General features: G+C 40.2%; 1 protein-coding gene across 2 annotated transcripts in view; it reads left to right on the top strand.

Moving 5' to 3' along the window:
• Positions 1–25,941, top strand: part of SYNE2 (spectrin repeat containing nuclear envelope protein 2) — a 307,891-nt gene that overhangs the window by 241,756 nt on the left and 40,194 nt on the right. For both annotated transcript variants that reach the window (XM_067733714.1, XM_067733724.1), the window contains 12 exons: positions 2,086–2,290; positions 3,488–3,667; positions 4,346–4,474; positions 6,595–6,749; positions 6,862–7,006; positions 7,941–8,035; positions 9,511–9,745; positions 13,590–13,784; positions 16,190–16,315; positions 21,798–21,953; positions 24,092–24,250; positions 24,958–25,124. In XM_067733714.1, the coding sequence (XP_067589815.1) occupies positions 2,086–2,290; positions 3,488–3,667; positions 4,346–4,474; positions 6,595–6,749; positions 6,862–7,006; positions 7,941–8,035; positions 9,511–9,745; positions 13,590–13,784; positions 16,190–16,315; positions 21,798–21,953; positions 24,092–24,250; positions 24,958–25,124 (1,947 nt within the window). The remainder of the gene's footprint in view (positions 1–2,085; positions 2,291–3,487; positions 3,668–4,345; positions 4,475–6,594; positions 6,750–6,861; positions 7,007–7,940; positions 8,036–9,510; positions 9,746–13,589; positions 13,785–16,189; positions 16,316–21,797; positions 21,954–24,091; positions 24,251–24,957; positions 25,125–25,941) is intronic.

The following is a 25,941-nucleotide window of genomic DNA, read 5'->3' as shown; positions in this document are numbered from 1 at the left end:
AGATCCAGTCCTTAGTGGAAGAGGGGGAGGAGGGAGGGTAAGGATAAACACAGACACGTATCTAATTTCACATACAGTAATGGGGGCCTCCCTCAAAACATATGGTGGTTCAGGTTGCTATTAAAGGGATTCAGTTGTCACCAGTGCACATACACATTCAGTTGTTGGCACAAGAATATATCAGAAGGCATATTGAAAACGACTGAAGAAAATAGCACCAAAATGCCAACAGTAGATATCTCTAGATTAATGAGATGTCAGGTGTATTTTTTTACTTTCTCTTTATAGACAGGTAGGTAGGTAGGTAGGTAGATGGGTAGACAATCTCAATATAGGTATGGATAGATTTAAACACACATGTTTTGTGGGGGGTTGTGAGCATATGTTGTATTTATAATTGGGGAAAATCTTGTTTAAAAACAGGTGGTTCTGAGAAGATTTGTGAAATACAAAGAAGTAAAGCAATTATGCCATTTGTCACCTTTTTCGCCCACTCAGCGGGGTTGAGGATATTGTGAAACAAGCATTCTCATGTGTTTTGGGTGAGAATGTAAATATTATAATGCTTTCAGAAAGCAGTTTGAACATATACCGATAACCTTAAAAATATTTACATATTTATATTCTTTGACCCAATAATTCTCTAAGAAGTCTAATTTAAGACCAATATCTTGAAATACAGAAAAAATCCTTTGAACAAAGTTTATCTGAGCATTATTTTTGCAAGCAAAAATTGAAAATTATTCCAGTATCCATACTAAGCTGGAATTTGGTAATTAAACAAAAAAAGACCATTTATAGACCATTATGTACAGCCATTTAAACTTAGGCTTACTTATTTTTTATTAATGGGAAAATTTTTTTTTTTCCCATGGGAAAAATTTTTTAAGTTAAATGGGAAAGAAAGGCAAGATATTACAGTCCATAGTATGGAATAAAACCAAAAATTTTTAATTTCTACTTTTTTCAATTTTAATAGAATGAAAAATGTATTACAGAAAATAACTTCTTATTTTTCTTATTATTACGATTTTTAGTTTTTGTAGCAGTTTAACAGTGCATATAAATGAGAATCCAAAAAACAAATCATACAACCAATGAATGTGCCAGCACCACAAAATTAGCTGATTTTCATGGATGCAAAAAGACTTTTAATATTTGCAATTGTTCATAACTTGGTGGTATCTACTCTAAAAGCGAGGTCTCTAACTGGGTTTCATCAACAGCTCTAGTTAAGTTCGCCTGGACTCCAGAGTTGATTTTTAGCCTGGCCCTCCCCCCACCATGGAGACCAGCTATGTAAATCTGGGGCCTGGGTACTCTGCTGCTGCCTTCCCTCATAGATTGTGTGCTAGCATCCTTTGAGGGCTACGCAATTTTCTCTTCTCATGTGACTAAGATCAAGTTTTACCAAGTGAGTAACTTTCTGATGCAAATTGGCCTAAGTAGAAAGAGAATACACAGGAATTAACTTTTCTCTAAAGAACAAATGAAATATTATCAAGTACCAGGTAAGATCTGCCATTTTCTTCTCTCAATCCACAAGAAATTAGTCCTACACCATCCCGTATTTCTACAAAACATTAAAACATTAGCAAATTTAGAACATCATAGGAAATAAATACCCTTTGCTGAGAAGTAGGAAAATATATTGTTTTTTATTTCTACTTTCATATAAGGAACATGTTGCTTTTGTAATTAGAAAATAAATTTGACATAAACACAATTTAAATAAGGCCTACTTAAAGACCCCCTCTATAAAATAAGAGGCCCTCCCATGTGGAGGAAGTTTCATCAGGCAAACAGTTCAGTACTTTCTTCACCTTTGCCTAAGAGACATTCATCATACAATAGGTGTTTCCTGCCAGTCACAAATTTTGCGGGTTTTGTTGAGAATTATAAAGTCAATGAAGTATCCTAATTTGGAATTCTGTTTATATATTAATGATGGCATTAATTTCGAAAAGACATGAACACGTCGTCTTAATTTATCTGCTCTTAACTTATGGGTAGAGTGTGGGCGCTGTGCTTTTGCTGCAAAGGAAAGGATGGATGGGGTTCCTGTTGTTCATGTTGCCCTGACAGGTGGACGCAGGTAAACCAAGACATTGCAGACCAGTTGCAGAGGGCCCAGAGCCCGCTACAGCTCTGGAAGGCATATAACAGTGCTCACGCTGAAGCTGCAGCAAGGCTGGAGCAGCAGGAAGCAAAGTACCAACAGCTCGCAAACATCAACACATCTGGAAACAACCTGGCAGAGATCCTGCCCCCAGCCCTGCGGGACGTAAAGGTAGGCGTTAAGCCCATTGGGAAAACCAAGGCCAAGACAGCCTGACAAACAGGGCCATGACCCAGGGACTAGACAGACCACAGGGAGGGAGGAGTGGGTCAGGACAGGTGTGTGAGCAGACCATGTAGGACACAGGCAAGACAGGGACGTGTGGGGTTGGGAGAGCCAGGTGGTGGCTCAGAGGTGAGGGCCACGCAGCAGGTAGCTGGGTCAGGGGCACCTGACACCACCTCCTTCCAAATCTCCCCTTTCACTCTAGCAGGAACATCTCTAAAGCCAAAGCTTCATACAAAGTCTCCAATAAAAGCAGAAATATATCAGCTGAATGTGGTCATCTAAGAATAGTAGATGTTGAATCTCTTGATTTAGAAATAATCATGAATAATTATCTAAATAATCTAAATAATTATCTAATCTAAATGAGTAATCATTTAGATTCACCACCATGTTAATAAGGCTTTTCTGTGGATATAATGATTTTTAGACTATTATTTAAGAGTTGTGTACTTTCCTCTGTGGTTTTATTCTATTATGTTAATGAATGCCTAGAAAGCAAATACTTTCTAGTTTTAAACTAGGTGCCCAGGTACATTTTGTATCTTTTAATACTATAGGTCAAATAAAGAAGTATTAACCAATTAAATTAGAGATAAGAATCCAACAGATATGAACCATATTTCTGATCAACTTCTATCTAATCTGTTGGCATTTAAAAAACAACAAAAACAGAAATTTCACACAGTTGCAATATTTCTGGAGCAGCCCTAAAATCGTCTTGGTCAATGAAATTCTGTGCTCTCTGCAAATGGATCCATTTATGTCACAAAGTGTCAGGCAGAGGACGGGGTTGGATTGATTCTTAAAATGCATTGAAGCAGATCCTTAAAGTGTTCACTGACTAGAAATATAAAACATAATACTGTACCCAAGTCATCTCCAGTTTCTGTAAACTAGAAGCCCCAACTCTATTTATCCATGGTTACTTTTAGCTCTGAACTGACAAATTTCAGAACAGCACCAGTGATATCATATAAAGAAGGCTTAGCTTTTTTATCTCTTTAAAATAAACAGTAACAAAAAGCCACACCCACTATTTCAGAATCTAGAAATTCTCCTAGATGTTGATGGAGTGGCATGAATTGGGGATTTTTGTTGGGAAAGGAGGAAATGTTTTGCGATCACTTTTTTCTTCTCCAGGAGCTGCAGCATGATGTGCAGAAGACAAAAGAAGCCTTTCTCCAAGATTCCACTCTCCTGGATCGACTCCCACAGCCTGCAGAGCCCAACACCCACGTGCTCCTCTCTGGTCAAATGCACTCCCTCCAGAGGGCTTCCTACTTGGAAAAGATGCTGCTTATGAAAACAAATGAATTTAAGGTTCATCTTAGTTTTCTATTCAACTTGAAGTCTTGGACATTTGCACACTCCCTTCAATTCCTTATATATATCTTCTGAAGTGATAGTTATTAGTGCTTTGTGGGCTGCACCTTAGGGAAACCACAGAATAAAGATGCCCTAAACATATCTACCATTTGACATGATTCTTCAGTCATGTGATTCTTCAATCACATGGGCAATGGGCAGATCTTAAGCATACATTTCTTCTTTATTGAACATGTTAAAGTGATATATTTCATGCACTGTTCAGATCTCATAGTTATTTGAATTTCCAAGTTGGGTAATTGAGTCATAGAGTAGCTGCTTAAAGCGCGACCATTTGTTAATGTATTTTATTCACTTTTTGAAAAGCCTTTAGTGCATGAATTATCAAAAAGCTGAATAGAAGGCCATGGGGCTCCAATATCACACAGCGGGGAAAAAATATTTAGCTAGCAGGATTCCTCTAGGTGCCCCTGTCAAGCAACTGATCTTTCCATCCCTGTGAAGGCTTCATACTTTGCCAAAGGCACAAAGTGCGTATCAGGAGCGTTCTGGATTCAAGATAATGAACTGCTTAGGGCTGAAAACAGCTTGGACTTTTATCACAAGGCTGCGCTTGATTCTGTTATAGATGCACATGAAAATTGTTTCTAATGAAAACTTCTCTTGTTCTAGTTTGTTCTATCACAGTTCAAGGATTTTGGGGACCAGTTGGACTCTTTAAAAAGTCTCATTACGCATGAAGAAGAGAATTTGGATAAACTCTACCAGCAAGAAAAAGAAGGAAATCCTGACTTATTCCTGGTATTGCCAATATTTGTCATTCCTAAGGGGTCAGGTTCACCATAGAATAAAAAATAAGTGAATTACTGTCATCTATGTGCATCTTAACTCTTGAGCACAGTCATTGATATGCCATTCATTCTTGAGCTGTTTTCCCTAAGATCTAGAAAAGTATGACAACATAGGGATCTTTTTTTTACACTTTTTTTTTTGCTTTTTTATTTTTTTAATATTTATTTATTTATTTATTTATTTTATTCATTTGGCTGTGGCAGGTCTTAGTTGTGGCACGCAGGATTTTTAGTTGCAGCACGCGGGCTCTTAGTTGTGGCATGCAGGGTTTAGTTCCCTGACCAGTGATCAAACCCAGGGCCCCTGCATTGGGAGCACGGAGTCTTAACCACTGGACCACCAGGGAAGTCCCATACACTTTAAATATATACAATTTATTTGTCGATTATTTCTCTTTTTCAATTTTTTAATGTTTATACATTTTAAAGGTTACTTTCCATTTACAGTTATTACAAAATATTGGCTATATTCCCCATGTTGTACAATACATCCTTGAACCTATCTTATACCCAGTAGTTTGTACCTCCTACTCCCCCTCTCCTGTATTTCCCCCCCCGACTGGTAACAACTAGTTTTTTCTCTTCATCTGTGAGTCTACTTCTTTTTCGTTATATTCACTAGTTTGTTGTATTTTTTAGATTCCACATATAAGTGATATCATATAGTATTTGTCTTTCTCTGTCTGACTTATTTCACTTAGCATGATGCCCTCCAAATCCATCCATATTGCTGCAAGTGGCAAAACTTTGTTCTTTTTTATGGCTGAGTAATATTCCGTTGTATATATGTACCACATCTTCTTTATCCATTCATCTGTCGATGGACACTTATGTTGCTTCCATATCTTGACAGTTGTAAATAATGCTGCTACGAACATTGGGTTGCATATATCTTTTCAAATTAGTGTTTTTGGTTGTTTTTGAGTATATACCCAGGAGTGGAATTGCTGGGTCATGAGATCTATTTTAGTAATATGCCTCAGTAATTTTAGTAGACTTTTAAATCTTGAAGTCTTTACTAGTTAGCTTCAGTGAACTAAAATAATCTAGCAGCTGGCTATTGGGATGAATTGAATTTTTCTGGTTAGTTGAAGATCAAAAAGTAAAATGCCCTATTAAATTAATGGTATAATTTTTTCCTTCTTTATTACCTTAGTATGTTTAGTATAGTTAACATAGATGAATGGAAGAATGAAAGAATTCTGGATCTTGCACACTCCTAAGGACCAATATTCATAACCTAGATTAAGAGTCAGCAAACTATGGCACATGGTCTAAATGCAGCCCCTCACCTGGTTTGTAAATAAGGTGTTACTGGCACAGGCATGCCCTTCCACCATTTACGTACTGTCTATGGGAGTTTTCATGCTACAAGGGCAGAGTTGAATATTTGCAACAGAGATCATATGGGTCATAAAAGGCTAAAATATTTATGATCTCGCCCTTGACAGTAAAAGTTTGTTGACCCTGACCTAGACTATTGTGGCAGAGTTCTGTAGTGAGAACATGGATATGGTGAAGGATGTTTGCTTAATATATTGTTGTCCTAGAGGCTGTCCCTGGAATATTGTCTTAAAGATAAAATTTCGGTGAGTTTGCTTTCCTATGATTTCACCATAATATTGATGTGTAACTACCACGCTTTGCTAGGGTTATTTTAAGGATTGAATTTTCATTTACTTTGTAAATAAACTGCATGTTCTGTTGAAGGTCAAGTTGTTGGCAGACCAAATGGGACTTGAAGGTCCAGAATGGGTCCTTTAAAAAAGAAAGCTCATTTCCATCTTCTTCAAAGACAAAAATCTGAGATCACTTTCTATTTCCTGGGCTATTTCAGTTCTGGCCATGTGTGCAGCTTGTTCTAGAAAAAAGCAGGATTGAGAGATCTGGGTTCAGGTCCGATTCTGACACTAACTAGCTATTTGACTGTGGGCAAGTCGTTTACCTATTTAGGCCCCAGTTTTCCCTCTTCTTTGAGATAAGGAAGGTCTGTAGGATTTCTGAAGCCTTTTCATAATCCAGATATCTTATTGGCATCCAAAAATCTGGAACTTAATTTCTTTTTCACAGAATCATGTGCTGGCACTGACAGCCCAGTCACCTGATATTGAGCATTTGAATGAAGTAAGCCTCAAGCTCCCACTTAGTGACGTAGCTGTCAAGACATTACAAAATGTGAACCGGCAATGGATTCGGGCCACGGCGACAGCACTGGAACGCTGCAGGTCAGAACAGCCCAGCTCTCCCATTCTGTTTCAATTAAGGCAAAATTAACAGTTGAGCCCGGTAATGTCATTGTTATATGGCTCTGTTTTGTTTGTTTTTAAACCTTCTTAGTGAACTTCAGGGGATTGGATTGAATCAAAAGTTTCTTTATTGCTGTGAAAAGTGGGTCCAGCTTTTGGAGAAGATAGAAGAGATGCTCAAGGTGAACATTGCTGACAGCCTCCCTGCTCTCCTGGAACAGCAGAAAACGTATGAGGTAAATAAACCTGTGCTCTCTGCCACCTTGGACCCCTCACCCTGGGGCAGGACTCAGGGGAAGAGAGATTAAATAAAGTAAAATACAGAGAGAACCTATCAATCCTCAACCCCTAAACACAGAATATATGTCTTTGAGCAAATTCAGTTGTTGGTTGATCATTTGTAAAGTTCTCACACATTTCATAAATTTCAAAATTTTGTTTTGCTGCTCTATTTTATTAATGACAGAACTCCCAGATTTTCTACAGTAGGTGGAAGCTTCTAGCACAACGTTGCTTTTGCATAATGCGAACACGGTACCACTTTACCAAGAGCATGTTAAAATACTTCAAGTCATCTTTGCATTTTCACTGAATAGTTTTGTAAAGTATTGAAGCGCCCAGTATAACTATAATTGTAGCATTAATAGTTTCACAGAGGAGTTTCCCCATGCTGATGCTGACGTATATTTGAGAGTACTCCTGGTGGTTATAGGCAGACCCTGCATTTCCAAAATGTGCATGATTAGTGCGTTATAACTTTTTAGTGTAACTGATTTAAGTCTGCATTGTTACATTAAGATCATCCACTGAAAATGAAATCTGTCCAGGCAAAGCTGGGTGACTTTGATAAGTTATGAACATCTTAGTTTCCTCCTCTTCAAATGAGTCTGATAGTATTCACTTAAGTCGTAAGGTTGAGGAATAAGTGAGACAATGCATGTTTTACTCAGTGCCTAACAAGTAGAAAAAGCCCAATAATGGGCCTTAGGTGTAGTTATTATTAGACCTATTTGCTTCTAATTATATTCATAGGTACTGTTGTGATGATTAAGCATTTTTTGCAGTTAGCCTCAAATCTTTTGAAAATTAATCACCTCACATATCCTCTGTGAGCTTAGATTTTATTAGGAAATTCACAAAAACAATTCCCATATTTTAATTCATATACAGATGTTAGAAGCTGAAGTTTCTATAAACCAGACAATTGCTGACTCTTATGTCACCCAGTGCTTACAACTCCTGGACACAGCAGAAATAGAGAAGAGGTAAGCTCTTTGGGACTCGTAATGGTTGTGGGCATGCGGAAGGCAAGCAGCCTGGTGGGCCTTCCACCATGTGAATCTTGACTACATCAGTGCCTGCGACCACGTCATTGGTAGACCACCATGGGGCCGGTCTTCTGACTTTATATTAGGATGGAGTCTTGCTTCATGGCCATAAAAACATCAGGGGCCCTTTTCCCCATGGTAGATGGGTGGGCTTAGCAGACCAGATGCTTTGCAAGCACCCATCCACCTAGTACCATTATCTAAGTTTTTACCCCAAAGGATTTTTCTAAATTGTGTTTTCCTCTCTGCCTTCAGCCTCATGATGTTTTGCTATTTAAAAAATAAATTTCGAAGTGCAGCTGTTCCCAGTAGATAGCTATGTCACAGTTGTGAAAGAAGAGACTTCTTTCTATGCTGTGTACATGAGGTTGGGGTCTCCGGGGAGTTCCGGTCAGGCTGAGCAGAGCCCCTTAGGCAGCCTGGTGACAGTAACTGTACCTGCTTGCATAGCTGCTGAAATTGCCAACAGAGCCCGAGGGGGCCTGGCCTTAAATGACCTCTCCAAATGTCTCCATAGGCATTATTTTCCTCCCCATCATCACCCATATACCTCTGAATCCTCTTTCAACATAACTAAGAAATATAAAACCCATTTTTCCTAGCTCTGAAGTAATAAAATCCAAGCCAATTTCAGGATGATGAACTAGTTTTGATCTGATCAGTACAGCAAAGCATGACTTTTTCCGTAATAAATAAAAGGCCTTATTTATCATGTGAAGGACATTGTCTATCTGGGAAATAAATAGTTGAGTGGTTGCAGAAAGCATGTCCTTTATTGCTGAAATTATGTAGCATACAACCCTCAAGTAATCGATAACATTACAAGGGACCTACCTGTTCATCTGTTTCCCATTGATCCCATGTTTAGTTTTCCATAAAGCACTTGGCATAATCTGTGTTAAAACAGCTTAAGGGGCTTCCCTGGTGGCGCAGTGGTTGAGAGTCCGCCTGTCGATGCAGGGGACACGGGTTCATGCCCCGGTCCGGGAAGATCCCACATGCCGCGGAGCGGCTAGGCCCGTGAGCCATGGCCACTGAGCCTGCGCGTCCGGAGCCTGTGCTCCGCAACGGGAGAGGCCACAACAGTGAGAGGCCCGCGTACCGCAAAAACAAAACAAAACAAAACAAAACAGCTTAAGTTTGTTTAAGGCAGTGGTTGTCACGCATGCCAGGAAAATACTAGGCCATGTGCAATTATCTTGTGATAAACACCTTTCACCAACCCACACACTGCCCCTGCCCCAGCCCCAAGTTCCCCATCATGTTTACATTGAATGGTGCTCAGATTTAAAGAAGTGTTTTTCCATGTAAATTGTGCACATAAATAGCAAATCTAAGTTCCTATTACATGTTGATGGTTATTTTTTCTACATGTTGAAGTCAGAATTCTCTAACCATCTATTTTTCCCAAGACCGGAATTTGTTTGGAAGTTCACGAGGCTGAAGGAGAGGTGGCAGAGTGCTGCCCAGGGCGTTCGGCAGAGGAAGAGTGACATCGATGAGCTGGTGAGGCAGTGGCAGTACTTCACCACCTCCGAGGGGGACTTGCTCCGCCTGCTCGCCTACACCAGCCACCTTCTGTCTGCAGTGAAGAGCCAGGACTGCTACAGCCTCCACCAAACAAGAAGTCTGATCCATGAGCTGAAGGTAGGACATGCGCAGCAGCAGTGTGGGAACTGCAGGGTGCTCTTGATTTGGAAGATGGTCGTTCGCCTCAGGTTTTGCGTTTTCTGTGACGTTCAAGTGTGCTTTCTGCGATGGGGAGGCCAGCTGGTCATGGGGACCCTACTCAGCCTTAGCCTTGTGGGGTCAGAAACCCAATCTTATCCATTCATCCAGAAATAGTGAAGCTCTCTTGGGCTGTGGGAGTAGAGACGGACTGGAGATGGGTAGGTAGAGTGGGGAAGTTTGGGGCGACAGACATTTAAAGCACTGACTAATGTATAAATGACTACCACAAAGTAGTAATTTACAGTGGGATTCCTGCTTCCTCTTGGAGGGTGAATTCATTTAGGCAACAACGTTTCCAATCAGAAAGTTGCTTGATGAGCACAGGACTAGAATAATTAGTTGGCAGTTCCCAGGGCATGTTGCACTGAGCTATCGAACCACACTTCACTGTAGAGGGACAGCTAAACAAAATAGCACCCTTCTGAAATCCTTTGCTTGCCTCATTCATTTATCTAGGCTTCACATATTAACTGAGCATCTGGTCTTTGCTGGTCAATGTTCTAAGTGCTGGGTATACGGTGTGGACCAAGAGGAGACCTCTGCTCCCGTAGGGGCAATCAGACAAATCAGTAAACCAACAAGAAAATACTAATTTGTCTGACTGGTAGGGGAGATCAGACAAATCAAAAACTAAAGGAAATATCAGATTGCAACATGGCATATGTAGGTCATTAAAACAGGGCCGGTGATGGAGAGGCTGGGTGACTGCTTTAGACTGGGTCATCTCTGGGGAGGCAACATTTAAACTGGAACCTGAATAACAAGAAGAAGCCAGCTGTGCAAAGATCTGGGGGGAGAGCCTTCAGACAGAGGGAAGAGTTTTCCTGAGTCCCCAAGATGGGAACAAGTTTAGCAAAGCAGAGGAAGAAAGAAGGCTCGTGTGACGAGTGTAGCCAGTGAGACAGCAGTGATGGAAAATGGACTCGATAGGCAGTCAGGGAGGAGCATTCTGGGGGAGGTGAGGTAGCGGGATGACCGTCTGGATAATTGGAAGCCATTGAAGTTGGAAGAGGAAGCAGCTCGATACGATTTGTATTTTTTAAATGTCCTCTGGCTGCTCTGAGGAAGGTGGTTTGGGGGTCAGTGGGGGTCTGAGAAGAAGCAGGAATGCCAGCGTACTACTTCTTTATTGCCGCATCACAACAAACATTTCTTATTCTCTCTCACAGTTCTGGAGGTTGTCAGGGCAGTTAGGTGGCTCTTGCAGGGGGCTCTCAGGCAGTTCCAGTCAGATGACGGCTGAGGCTGGACCCCTCTGAAGGCTTCCTCACTTTCATGTCTAGTACTTGAGCTGGAAAGGCTCAGACAGCCAGGAACTGGAGCAGCTGGGGCTCCTTGGGCTTTGTTCCCTGTGGGCTCTCCACTTGGAGGCTCTCGGTAGCCAGACTCCTTACATGGCAGCTCATGGCTTCAAAGGTGCATGTCCCAAGAAAGATAGATCCAGAGAGAAGCTGTATTGCCTTTTTAGACCTGGCCTCAGACGTCAGCCACTTCCACCATCCTCTATTAATCAAGGCCATCACGCATGCCCACGTGGGTTCAAGAGAAGGGAGGAGAGGGAAGGTTCTAGAAGAGCATGTGGGGCTGGTAATAGTGTGGCCATTTTGTGAAAAATACAGCCTGCCATAGCTCGTTAGGCTATTTCTTTTTTTTTTTTTTTTTTTTTTCCTTCGGTACATGGGCCTCTCACTGTTGTGGCCTCTCCCGTCGCAGAGCACAGGCTCCGGACGCACAGGCTCAGCGGCCATGGCTCACGGGCCCAGCCGCTCCGCGGCATGTGGGATCTTCCCGGAATGGGGCGCGGACCCGTGTCCCCTGCATCGGCAGGCAGACTCCCAACCACTGCGCCACCAGGGAAGCCCTCATTAGGCTATTGCAATGGTCTTGGGTAGTTTTTAGGATGGATAAGACAAGGGTGATCACAGTGAAGATAAAAAGACTATGTAGGTGGGGTTTACAAGACTTGCTTATGGTTTGGATGTGGCAGGTAAATAAAAATCTAAATCCAGATGACTCTAGGTTTGGGGTTGAGCATCTTGGTGAATAATGTGCTGTTGACCAAGTCAGGGGAGACGGGACGAGAACCAGGTCTTTTGATGACTTCAGTTTGAAATGGCTAACAGACATCTATCACAGTGGCTGTGTTGAGCAGTACTGCATATTAGAAGGACAAGTGTGGAGGGGCAGTGTGTTCCTTGAATTGCAGTTTTTCTTGTGTGTGTTTCTCCTTTGCATTTGGGTTATCCTGAGTATTCTCAGAAATATCTTTATAAATCAATGCTCTGTTGATTTTTTTTTTACATCAGCTTCCATTTTGGAAAATGCCCATATTATGTCTCCCTTGAGAAATTTGAAAATAAAGTAAATCATATATACAACAGAAATAAAAGCTATTTAATTTTTTCTCCTGAAACAAAATCTTTTGGAAATATAAAGTTTTTACTTCATTTTTGTATTATAAATACCTAGTTTCAGTCCCTTTTAAAGAAAAGCCTAGGGGCTTCCCTGGTGGCGCAGTGGTTGAGAGTCCGCCTGCCGATGCAGGGTACACGGGTTCGTGCCCCGGTCCGGGAAGATCCCACATGCCGTGAAGCGGCTAGGCCCGTGAGCCATGGTCACTGAGCCTGCGCGTCCGGAGCCTGTGCTCCTCGACGGGAGAGGCCACAGCAGTGAGAGCCCCGCGTACCGCAAAAAAAAAAAAAAAAAGATACCTAAAGAAAAGCCTATGTGATCTCCAAATGGAATTTTTTAAAGCTATTGCTTTAGTATAAACACTGATGTGTATATTTATGTGCTTAAGTGTCTGTTTTTGTATTTTTATCTTTTCTATTTGTTCTCTCCTTTTAAATTTGTTTAGCATATTGTGCACATTCCAACCTTGTGGGTTAGGAGCAGCCTGACTCTTTATACCATAATGGTAATGGGTATTTGCTCTTAATATCGGATCTAATACTCCAGTCATTTTCTTAATACTCTTGGATTCATTTATCTTGTAGGCTTTTATTCTGTGAAGTGTATTTTTTTTTTTTTTTTTTTTTTTTGCGGTATGTGGCCTCTCACTGTTGTGGCCTCTCCCGTTGCAGAGAACAGGCTCCGGACGCGCAGGCTCAGTGGCCATGGCATACGGGCCCAGTTGCTCTGCGGTATGTGGGATCTTCCCGGACCGGGGCATGAACCCGTGTCCCCTGCATCGGCAGGCGGACTTTCAATCACTGCGCCACCAGGGAAGCCCAAAGTGTATTTTTAATTTCTCTATACTTCTAATCATTATACTAAAATCTTATCTCTTACCAACCCTTGGAAATTATTTTAAGAACACATCATTTGGGGCTTCCCTGGTGGCGCAGTGGTTGAGAGTCTGCCTGCTGATGCAGGGGACACGGGTTCGTGCCCCGGTCTGGGAAGATCCCACATGCCATGGAGCAGCTGGGCCCGTGAGCCATGGCCACTGAGCCTGCGCGTCCGGAGCCTGTGCTCTACAATGGGAGAGGCCACAACAGTGAGAGGCCCGCGTACCGGAAAAAAAAAAAAAAAGAACACATCATTTGGTAGTATGCTGTCTACTCAATAAAAATATTAGCCTTTGATGTGAATGAGTGTGTATGTATGTGTGTGTGTGTTCTAACCAGATTTGTCTAATTTATATCTAGTTTAACATTTAAGAGAAGCTCTGAAGGAAGTACACACAAATGCAGGCAGAGAGTCACATTTTGATCACATCAGAGGCTTAAGCAAATTACTTTTTTTTTTTTTTTTTAAGAATAAAGAAATTCATTTCCAGAGGTGGCAGACAACCTATGCACTAACCTTGGAAGCTGGGGGCAAGTTACTGAACACAACTCACCTGGAAACTAAAGAGTCAGTTGAGAAGAGAATCAGTCAACTTCAGGACAACTGGAAGGACACAAAATTCCAACTAGGAGAGATGATTAAACAGTTCCAGAGCACTGCAGAGGTAAACTCACCATTTACTTTTCTGTTCATGATATTCAAATGCAGTACATAGAATTTTTGTTTGCTGTATGAAGATGGGAATAATTTTAGGAAATCACAATATTATGGGTTTTCCAAGGGACATTGAGTCCTACTAATCCACAAATCATGGTAGTTACTTAATGTAAAATAATAATATAACACTGGAAAAGCTCAATGTTAATATCTAAATACTTGAGGGTACTATTTTATATTTACCTTTATGAAACAGGAAACTAATTCATGTTCAATGGAAGTTCAATACCCAAAGCTAACATTCCACATATGGTCTGCCTTTGGGTATGGTATATGAAAATAAACACAGTGATACTTCATCTTTCTGCTGTCTTCAAAGAATACACTTTTCCATATAACTGAATTTCCCAATAATTTATGATTATACCTTTAAGAACCAAAATGCTTTCTTTTGAGTGATTATTAGGAAAATCATTAATATTTTATTATGCTAAAATATCCCAAGTTGTTCTCAAGGACTCTGAGCTGCTTTGAACCTAGCCCCTGCACTGCTATGCTTTTTGAGTTCTTATGTGGCTTTTATTGTTTGTCTTTCTTTCTATTTAATTTAAGCTATTTTTACTTTTTTTTTTTTTTTTTTTTTTTTTGCGTTACACGGGCCTCTCACTGTTGCGGCCTCTCTCGTTGCGGAGCACAGGCTCCAGACGCGCAGGCTCAGCGGCCATGGCTTACGGGCCCAGCCGCTCCGCAGCATGTGGGATCTTCCCGGACCGGGGCACGAACCCGTGTCCCCTGCATCGGCAGGTGGACTCTCAACCACTGCACCACCAGGGAAGCCCTATTTTTACTTTTTATTTCTCTGAGTATACTTACTCCTTGTAGCCCACTCTTTAATCTGTTGTGTGGGTACCAAAACCAGATAACCAAGCTTGTCAGAGATGTTTTTCTGAATACAGAATAAATATGTGCTGAGTTAGGGCCTGAACATCTCTCCTGTGACTAAAGTATCTGAATTTTATTTGACGTATACACTGTGAAATTCATTAACTTGCAAACATTTGTTGAGCACCTGCTGTGTTTGCAAAGCAAGGTGGTAAATGCAAATAAAGGTTTGGTGGAAGAGATAAGGACTCATAGTTTTGTTTTGTTTCTCCCTTCACTTTCTCCTTGGTTATGTTCCAGAGAGTTTATGTTGTGAGATAAGTGGCCTCTCCTTAAGTGAGGCGTTAGCGTACAATTGGACCAACCCAAGAATATTTGTGTCAGTAGTACTGAGGAATAGAGTAGTGTTTGAGTCTGTGTTTGTCTATTTTTAGTAACTTCAGGAGGAAGAATTTTAGTAATATCAGGAATAGAAATTTATCCTAATGGATTAAACCCTCTGTACTTGAAAATAACAGGCAACTATTTGCTCAGTAATATAAGGTTTAAGGAAAAGAGCTGATATGAAAGAAAGGCATCCACAGGGAAACTGTAGCCTTAGGTCGACTCTTGATTAAGCTACTTCTAACTGCGTGTCCTTGGACCAGTCGGTTTTCTCTGAGCCTCAGTTTTCCTCTTTTAAATGTGATAGTAACACTTGCGTCTGTCTCCTAAGCTTATTATGATTACAGTGAGATAATGAAGTTGATAAGCTTTGTAAACTATAAATTACTTCAAGCAGGAGGCGACAGTCAGAGCAGTGGTAAGAAATGGAGAGTGAAACTTGGCTGTGAAAGCGTCACTAAAGCCAAGCTATTTCTAGAAGGGGAAAGGGAGAGAGCAGAGGGATGACATTAAAAAAGAAGGCAAGGGCTTCCCTGGTGCCGCAGTGGTTGAGAGTCCACCTGCCGATGCAGGGGACGTGGGTTCGTGCCCCGGTCCGGGAGGATCCCACATGCTGCGGAACGGCTGGGCCCGTGAGCCATGGCTGCTGAGCCTGCACGTCCGGAGCCTGTGCTCCGCAACGGGAGAGGCCACAACAGTGAGAGGCCTGTGTACCGCAAAAAAAAAGAAGACAAGAAAAGTGGTTGAGTGCTTTTGCTTTTCAGTGCTATTAGAGCATATACCCAAGGCTGGAAATGCTAAAAATTAATCCTTCTAGTAGCCTTTTAAATGTGAGCTTTTCCAAAACTAAAATAGAAATAAGTTAGCTAGGTCAGAGATGTGGGGAGGAAGAAATATTTCAAAGCCAAAGGCAACGCAGTGGTTGAGATGAGCCACACGTAAAGCTGCAGAGAGGCGTCGAACCATCCTGCTGTCCCATATGCTCTTTTAGACCACAGTCTGCTCAAGACAAGGAACCGGGTTTCTGCGTGATTTACAAAAACACATTTAATAGAACGATTACATGGATTAAATTAATTATCCTATTCCTACACTTCATTCTTAAACAACCAAGTACTTACCAATTTTAATACTGTTTTCAAATAGACCTGGGACCAGTGTGAAAAGAAAATCAAGGAGTTGAGAAACAGGCTGCAAGTTTTAAAGGCACAGAGTAAAGATCCTCTTCCAGAACTTCATGAGGAGCTCCATCGAGAAAAAGAGCTGATTAAGGTATTGAAATCTGAAGTAGTGTTCAAGATAATCACTGAGCTGTTTTCTGCGACATTGAAATGTGTGTTTGCCTTTCGATGTCTGTGTGAAACTAAGTCTTCGTGTCCAGTTGGAAAATATTTTGCCTGTCTTCTCTCTAATACACCTTCCTGGTCACTAAAGCAATTAGAATCAATGCTTTTTGAGATCCATGTGTGAAGATGAGGAAGATTTTGCAGAACTTCTTAGAATTTTGGGGGTTTTCTCCTTCAGGTCCTCTTTCTGTTTCTCCTCGGTAATTTAAGATGTGGCCTCTGAGATTACATTGAAAGTTGTTCCCTTACCAAATGGCCTTGTCTTTGAAATGAGAATAAAGTATGACTGAAGAATTCATTTTTTAGAAGACAATAGGTTGGGGGTTTTGCTCAAATACAACAGTTTTTGTAATACCTTCCAAACTATATTCTGCCTAATGGATACCACACTAGCAAAAATTCCTGGGTATGTTAGGACTTTGCAGAAGACAAGGCAAACTTACTGATAGGAATGTGGACCAGTTAAATTCCGAGGTCAGGAACGCCCTACATCTCTTCCCTTTCTGCAGGTTTGATGTTGGAAAGACATCAATAGCCTAATGGAATAAGGTTTAAAAAAAATTTTTTTTCTTCCTTCAGTGACTTCAGGGGTCAAATTGAAAAAAATTAGGAAGAATTGAGTAGTCTCATACTTAAAGCTGTGCTGGAAATTAGTGTCCTGCCTCCTGAACCTTTTTTCTTCATTGTAAAAATTTCTACTGTGCAAAAAAATTCTAACAACAAATAATATAACAACTACCATGAAACCATCAGCCAGCAGAAAAATAAAACATTACAAATACACTTCAAATGCCCTGTATGATCTCTAATGTACTTCCCCTCCCCAGAGGTATCCACATCCCTGAATCTGGTGTCCTCTCATTCTTATGCATTGCTTTATCGTTTTACTACATGTGTATGTAGATCTCAGTGGAATGTAGAAGTACTACTTTTGTTTTTAAACTTTATATAAGCAGCACCATTACTCTATACGTAAGTCATAAAGATATACTCCTACGTTTCCTTCTGAAATTTTTCAAATTTTGCTTTTTACGTTTACACCTTTATTCAGTGAAGAACTGATTTTTGCATATGTTTTGAAGTAAAGAACCGATTTTTGTTTCATTCATACGGATGACCATTATCCAGGTGCCTGTTTACTGATTAGTCCAGTGTCCAATATCAGGTTTCCGATTATGCATGGTTTGATTCTTGGTTCTCTGCTCTATTCCATTGGTCTGCTTATCTCAGCTTTTATACCAAATTATCCTGCATACTGTGTTTTATTAGAACAGATCTTCATTTCAGGTGTGAGGTACCCATCCCTCATTCTCCCACTCGAGTATGGATATCCTTGGTTCTTTGATCTCCCACAGCTTTAGAAGCAGTTTGTCAAACTATAAGAAGTCCTGATAAGAGTTTTAATGGAATTGTGTTGAATTTATAGAATAATTTGGAGGAAATTAACATCTTTTTGACATTGGGTACTCCTGTTTCCGAATATGGCATATTTCTCCTTATATTCATGTTTAGTGCTTTATAATTTTATGTAGTATTGTACATCTTTTGTTAGATTTATTTCTTGGTGTTACTTTTGAAGCTATTGAAAATACTGCCTTTTTCTAATTATACTTTGTTTATTACTGATGTCTAGAAATGTAACTAATTTTTGTGCATTGATATTATATTCAGCCATCTTGCTAAACTCTTGTTAATTTCGATAAATTGTCTATCCTTTTGGGGGTCTGTGAACACAATCACCATTGATGCATAATGACTTTTTTTGTCTCTTCCTTGTAATTCTTATACTTTTGTTCTGTTCTGTCTACACTGGTCAGTACCTCCAGAGCAGTGTTGTTAGAAGTGTTGATAACTGGCCCCTATGTGTCAGTCCTGATTTTAAAGAGAATGATTCTATCATTTCACCATGAAGTGTGATTTTTGGTGGTGTTGTGTTAGTAGATGCCTTTATTAGGTTAAGAAGGTTCCTGTCTGTCCCTGATTTTCAAAGTTTTTATCATCTCTACTTTAGATCTAGACTTCAGTAACAGATGAGAGGATTTGGAGTCCCTCTCTGAGTTGACACATAGAGTTTCCTTTCATCAAGTCCAGAAACCTGTGCAGAATGTGAACCATAAACCCATGAGGAGGCATAATTTTTCCCAAGTAGGACACATCTCGGTTTCCACTGGGATCTTTTCAACTTCCATAGCCTCAGCATTCTATTTCTCAGTGGAAAGAACTGGGGAGAGAGACCAAGAGCATTGAGTTCATTCAGCCTGTGACCATATTCCAGAAAGATCCCAAGTAACCTGAAGCCTGTCTAGAACAGTGTTTATCATCCCTGGGTCACTTGGGGAGATACCTAACCATTCGACCAGTCTGACCTTTACTTTCTTCCTTAGGAAATTACATTCCCATCACAGCCAAGTTGATGTATGGAAAAACTGCTTTACATGTTTATATGTGTCTGCACATATACGGTTTCTTTATATGTTTATAAAGAAATGTGTGTATGATTTCTTTATATGTTTTATATACTAACTTTCAGTATTATGAAAATTGCTATCGCTATAGTGGGCATCTATGTTCATAAAACTTGTCAAATGATTGAGTCCTTAGAACAGTTTTATTTTCTTAGATAATTGTTTACTGAACTATAGTTGGTATACACTATTATGCTAGTTTCGGGTGTACTACATAGTGATTTGACATTTGCGTACATTATGAAATGATTACCACAATAAGTCTGGTAACCATCTGTCCCCATAGAAAGTTATTACAATATTACTGACCATATTCCTCTTGCTGTATGTTACATCCCCATGGCTTATTTAGTTTATAACAGGAGGTTTATACCTCTTCATAAAATAATTTTTGAATAAGTAGTATGGTCACATGGTTCAAAATTCAAAAGGTACACACGAAAAATTTTTCTCCCATCAGTTTCTCTCCACAGAAGCTGTGTTACCAATTTGTTGTGTATTCTTCCAAAGATACTCTATGCATATGCAGACCAATATTTATATATATACACATTCATTTTTTGATCCTCTTTTTACCCAAATGGTAGTGTAGGGAAATGGGACTTGACAATCCCAATAGTAATTGAGTCCACAGGCAAAGACTTAAATGCTGTTGTGCTGTGTTGGAGTCCAGCCAAAGCCTGTGCAACACACCACTTTATGCAGTCAAGTTTTAAGTCACGTGTCATATGGACAATTGGAATTTTACAGGTACTTTTGCAATGTAGAAAATTTATCTAGTTAAATTAAGAAAGGGAAACTTATCTGACTGACATGTTCTCTTTTGCAATTAGTTTGGTAGCAAATCTGGAGTATTTTAATTTAAAAACAGAAGCACAGTTTTTGAAATGTTTATAGAAATAAGTGAACGTCAGCCTTAATAGACTTCCACAGTAGACCTCAGTCTATATATTGTTTCATTCCTTGCTTTTTCACTTAATATTTATGAACATATTAAAGCGCTTGATACATACTGCCAAATTCTTTCCTTTCAATCATACATTTTAATATTTGAGGACTTACTATACACCAGGCCTCTTGGTAGGTGCTTGGTGGGCAATGCATTGGTGGGCAGTGCATTGGTGAGCAATGTTGTCATGGCCCCAGCCAGTGTGGAGCCGATAGTCTAGGCTACTGGAGAGACAGACGTTAACCAGAGTCCCACTGTATGCGTACATATATATATGTGTGTGAATAACTGTAAGCATGGTGACTGTTAGAGGGGAAAAGGACAGGGGGCTGTGAGAGCACAAAACAAGGGTCCCAATCTCATCCGATGACTCAGAGAAGACCCCTCTGAGGAATTACCTGGTCTGAGATCTGAAAGTGTCGGTAGGAATTAACTAAATATATTGGGGAAGCATCAGCGTGAAGGACTGGGTAGCATTTCAGGCTAGTAACTAAAGAACAACAAATTGAAACAATAACTAGGAGTCATTACACATATTAAACTTGCCCCCCAAATACATAAAACTCGACACCAAACTGGATGTGGAAAAATATAGTCATTCCTTTGAGGACACAATTTGGCATTATTTATTAAGAATCATAAAACGTCCATATTCAAAAGTTCTACATCTGTCAATTATCCTTTCACCTGTGGGAGGAAACCGAGTATCCAAACCAAAATGGATTTAAACCCAGTGGTGGATAACTTATAGACGCCTCCCTCTGTGCAGGCATCTGAGCCCACACTTCTGAGCAGGAAACACTGTACGAAGTTCAGCGGCCTTCTGGTCTGTAGAGTCAGTGAGTGGTCAGCCTCTGCGTGTGACTTGCCCCCCTTTACGTTACGAAGCTGGTAAAAGTGTTCCACTGCAGAATCTGCTCTCGTCCTCTTTACTACAATCATGAAGCTAAAAGTAGGAAACAAAAATTTAAAGCGATGGTTTCTCCTCAGATAAAGGTGCTATTTCTGAATCTCCATGCAACCTTTAAAAAGAATCCTCCGAAGTTACATCTTATTAAATGTAAATCCTTGTTGGCAAGTTAGGAAATCATGCCCATGTAGCGTTTAGAACTCTGAAAAGCAATCGGAGTTAACTGATTCATCAGAAATCAGACTGATTTCAGATGTAAATGAAATACTCTCTTCTTTCAGATTTCAATAGACAGGTATGAATAGAGACCCTTAAAATGTGCCAAAATAGAAAGAATTGGAAGCACAATAAAAATCTGGAGATCTCTTGAGTGTTTGGGCTGTCTCATTTTACCTTCTCTCTTGTGAAAGTGATTATCTTCATTAAGTCCTGGGATTCAAAAACGTTTTAATTTGACCAATACTTAATTTTTTAAAAAATAAGTGTTTCCAGGGCCAGAGGAAATTTTCTGCTAACGCATCTCTGGTAATTATTAGGGAACATTTTTTTCTTCACTTACATTCATTCTTTTTGAGAGTTAACCAAAAGAATTCCCTTTGAACAGAAGCTGTTATATGATTGCCACATAGCAACAATGCATTTCTTAAGGTGTTTTAAAAATGGGAAATCACATTTTATACAACGTTCTGTAACACAGTTTCAGGATTAAAAGTGAGTGTGTATGTGAGAGAGAGATTGTTGCTAGGCTTCAAAAATACTTTCCTCAAAATAAAGGTAAAGACCTACTTGAGTTTAACATAGAACTAAGTATATAAAAGCCTGAAATACCTGAGGAAGTGAAAATAAAGGTAGAAAAGAGCTTTCTTTTGAGAAAATAGGTGGTGAGGAATTGGCCAACCACAACTGCAGACGCTGGCCCTGGGCTGTTTCTCATTCAGAAGGTCCCGCCCCCTTTCCTGGCCTCCCCTCCCCCAGAGTCCAATCAAAGTATTAGCCTACAGGTTTGGAAACAACAGCAGCTTGAGTTGAAGAGTTTTTTTTCTTTCTTTCTTTCTTTCCCTTTCTTTCTTGTGTTTAAATGCAGGAACTAGAGAAGTCTTTGGCTAACTGGACTCAGAACTTGAAAGAACTTCACACTATGAAGACCGACCTAACCCAGCACATTCTTGTGGAGGACGTGGTGGTTTTGAAAGAGCAAATAGAGCATTTGCACAGACAATGGGAGGACCTCTGCTTAAGAGTAAGTTAGTTAACTGCAGGGCACGGCTGTTCTTAAGTTTATTGAAATGTCTCCGAAGGCCAGACAAAGTAGAAAGAAGCTTAATTTCATTGAACCGGGAGGCCCTTTTCAGTGGGAGCCCAGGCCGGCCGCTGCTCCTTTAGAAGGCGGCAACATTGTTTAACAGATTTGACCCTTTGTTTCTCCAGCGCTCAATGCTGGAACTTTGCACACTTTTAATGAGCTTTTTTAAAAATCACCTTAAGTGGTGGGGGAGGGGAGGAATGCCGTCCTGAGCAGCTGCGTGCACTCTGCACTCTGTCTTGTATGGATGACAAGTACCGGTCATTGTCTTAGAATCAGGACTTCAGCAAAGAGGTCTCGGCTGGCCTTAAAAGCAGTATCTCTGCAGTATCTGTTCTGGGCCCAACAAACAGTGGGAGATGTACTTAGTGCCAGGCTTGGGGTCATTATATCTGAGAACTCTGCATTCGCATGCAATCCAGTGTTTATTTCAAGTAGCTGGCTTTGAAAACTCTGGAAGAAATGATCAGCTGCTACACTTAGTATCTCAGCAGATCACTTCTACTTATTAAGAACTGGATTGTGGTTAAGGTGACAGGATCAAGATGGAATTAAAGGGTTCAAATAGATCTTTGTTTTAAGAACAATTTAATTCTAAGAAAAGTAAAGTCCTCGATCTCATTTTTGTGAATTAAGAAGAGATGTACTTAAAAGTTGAAATTCACAGGTTTGAATGCATTTTAATAAAATAAAAATGTTTTCCTTCTTTGTTTTAGTATTTAATATTCACCGTATACCCATAATTTTAAACGTCCTTTTAGAATTTTTATTCAAATTTTATATAAAAGAAAATATTTAGAATATGTGAAAGGTATTCCAAAAGTTAAGGAAAAAGCAGACTGGAACCCAGATGTTCCCAATTGTTACCATTATGAAGCCAATCAGAATGACCTGTGCAAAATGCCAGGCTTTTAAAAAGCTGAGATAAATAGATGCTCTGAAAAACAGAAACACAAAACTTGGTGTTTTAGGAATAGTTTTTTGAGCCTTCTTAACACATTTGGTGGGTGGATGTACAAGCATTAGATATTTTTTTGCCTCACTCTGAAAAGAGCAGAGGGTTGTTTTTGTTTTGTTTTTTGTACATAGCAAAAAAATCTCCAGGAGTTCAACCTTGGTTTCCCCATTTATAAAGTGGGATATTAAAAGTTAACCGAAACAACTCTTAGCTACCCCTTTTATCTCTAAAATTCTAAAGATTTCTAAGACCTGGGAATACCTTTGTACATTTGGAGAGGCTGATTTGCATTCTTTGAATTTATATTTATTTAAGTAATAAAGTTGAACCCTGTAAGGAGGAAGCGCCTTTGCTGACGTTAGCTTATGCGTAACAGAGCATTGGGTGTTTGGGGATCAGCCTGCTCACTGCAGACCAGCATTTGATTCCATTTCCATGGTTTCCCTCCAAAGCCATAGTGCATATTGGGAAGGTGGATTAAATGAGTGATGCGTATTGTTTTTTTATTTTATTTTGTTTTTGAAATTACCAGTAAGACATTTAAATGACTTTAATTTTCATGATCCATTTGCATTACAAATGTTAGATTTGTGATCAAGATGGTAGTTTTTAAATTAAATAGGCAGGACGTTGGCTTTAAGTAAGAATAAGGACTTGATCATTTTTTAAAAAGAAAGGATTGGGGTCATAAAGTTATAAGTTAGCATGTAGCAAGCAGTAAATAAATGCATACTGAAAGAATAAGGAACAGAAGAAATTTGGGTGATGCCTAAAACGCACTCATCTAACCTCCATGTTTCTAACTTTTAATATACCTCGGTAATAATAGATATATATCGGATAATACTGAAACCTTTTGGTCATTTACACTAAAGGTACAGTCTTCTGTTGTTACTGTCATTGTTGTTGCTTTTTATGGCATTTATCAAAGGTGTAAGGAACTTCTGTTGAAATTAAACCCTAGGTCTTTAAAAGGCAAAAACATAATAATTTAAGTCTATAGGACCTCTGATTAAAATGAATGAAATTCATAGTCCTTTTGATGGGGAGAAGGGAAGAGAAACTCCTTCCTTCCTTCCTTCCTGCACCCAGCTGCCAAATGCATTTTCATTTCCAGGTGGCTGTACGCAAACAGGAGATAGAAGACAGACTCAATTCATGGATTGTGTTCAATGAAAAGAATAAAGAGCTGTGTGCATGGCTGGTGCAGATGGAAAACAAAGTTCTCCAGACAGCAGATATTAGTATTGAAGAAATGATTGAAAAGCTTCAGAAGGTAAGCAGGAGTCCCCAGATGGGGACGGTTATGACCACCACGGTATCCTCTGCCTTCCTCACTCCTAGACTCAGAGCTGTATGGTGTCGTAGGCCCGTTTCCAATGAGATGGGAAAGATGGGCATGGTGCTGTATACCGAGGGGGGTTGCTTTCTCTTGGTTAGGAAGTCTGGCCAGACAAGGGGCTCGTGTCCCCTTAAGCTTCAATCCATATCCCAGGTGAGTTACGGTTTCTCTAGTTGCGTTGTTAAGGAGCTCCCCTGGCCAAAGGAGAAAGACCAACAGCAGTGGGGCTCATAATTGTGAAAAGGTCACTGATTCCCACAGGGAAAGGGAGAAAGAGCCTTCTGGCCACGGTCACCCCAAATGCCGCTCAGTTAGCCCTCAGGAAAACTCTTGCTGATATACTAGGCTAATTTAGTTAGACTCAGTAGTCCTCCGCTCCGAAGTAGCTTAGGTTAGAAGAACTCTGTGAGGGAAACCAGGGCTTTTGAATTAAGGAAGTAACTACCGCCTTATATATCACACATGCGCTGAACGGGCGTTGTTTGACTTTTTAGCTGCTCTCCGAAGAGTTGCATTAACAGGTGTGAGAAGTGTTTTTATTTTTTAAGAAATTTCAAGAGGCACAACTGTGTGTTTGTAGCTGGCAAAGAAGTGAATTTTCGATAGTGATTCCGGCTTTGTGTTTTGGTGCCCTATGCCAGGACTGCATGGAAGAAATAAATTTGTTTAGTGAAAACAAGTTACAGTTAAAACAAATGGGCGACCGGTTGATCAAGGCCAGCAACAAGACAAGAGCAGCTGAGATCGATGACAAGCTCAACAAAATTAATGACCGTTGGCAACATCTTTTTGATGTCATTGGATCAAGGTAAGAAGTGGCCTAAAAATGGATTCCTACTCCCTAGGTACAGTGGTTACTTCACAGATCTAGAAACTGAGCCCCATCTTCCTCTAAGGTAACCCAGAAATTTTATAAACTTACAGATAAAGGCAAAGCTTGGTAAAAATGGAAATTCTTATTTCAACATTATAGGAAGATTATATTTTAGTATACCTCACTTGAATTTCTTTTTCTTTAGCTTAAAAGTTCACATGACTTAGACTAGGTTTAAATGAGAGTTGTTCCTTGAGGAGGTATTATTTAGCAGTTCTCACACTGCCTTAGGACTTGCGTGTCCCCCAGATGAAATCATGCCTGCCTGCTCCTGCTTGTGTGTGACAGGTGCAGGTAGGTCAGGGCATAGGCCTGATTTCTAGGTGCTGCTTCTGGAGGTCCCCGACTGCCCCCCACGCCCCCATCACCACCACCACGGGGACTGGGCACACTCAGGCAAGGCAGGGCTTCTCTGCAGGTTTGCCGGGTGTGCCAGGTCCCCAGCGGGCATCTGGTCCTAAGGTGTGGACTAAGGAGGCACAGCTGTGACTATAAATCAAGGCTATCCAGTGCTTGTCAGAAACAAGGCTGATCATTTTATCTCCCCTCACAAAATAAAAGTCTGCCACTCAGACTTTTAAATGTCTTCCATCTTCAAATTCTCTGTCCAAAGACGGACCCTGACCAAAGTATTTTTCAGTTGTAACCTGGCACACAGAGAGCAGTCACTTAGCTTTGGGGCCGTTCATGCGGCTTTGTTTCCACTGGCCGAGCGAGTCTTTTACATAACAGAGTGCTTGGAAATTTTGAA

This window comes from Pseudorca crassidens, chromosome 1 (assembly GCF_039906515.1).
Source record: "Pseudorca crassidens isolate mPseCra1 chromosome 1, mPseCra1.hap1, whole genome shotgun sequence".
NCBI classification, from domain to species: domain Eukaryota; kingdom Metazoa; phylum Chordata; class Mammalia; order Artiodactyla; family Delphinidae; genus Pseudorca; species Pseudorca crassidens.
This window is presented reverse-complemented; position numbering and strand designations above follow the sequence as displayed.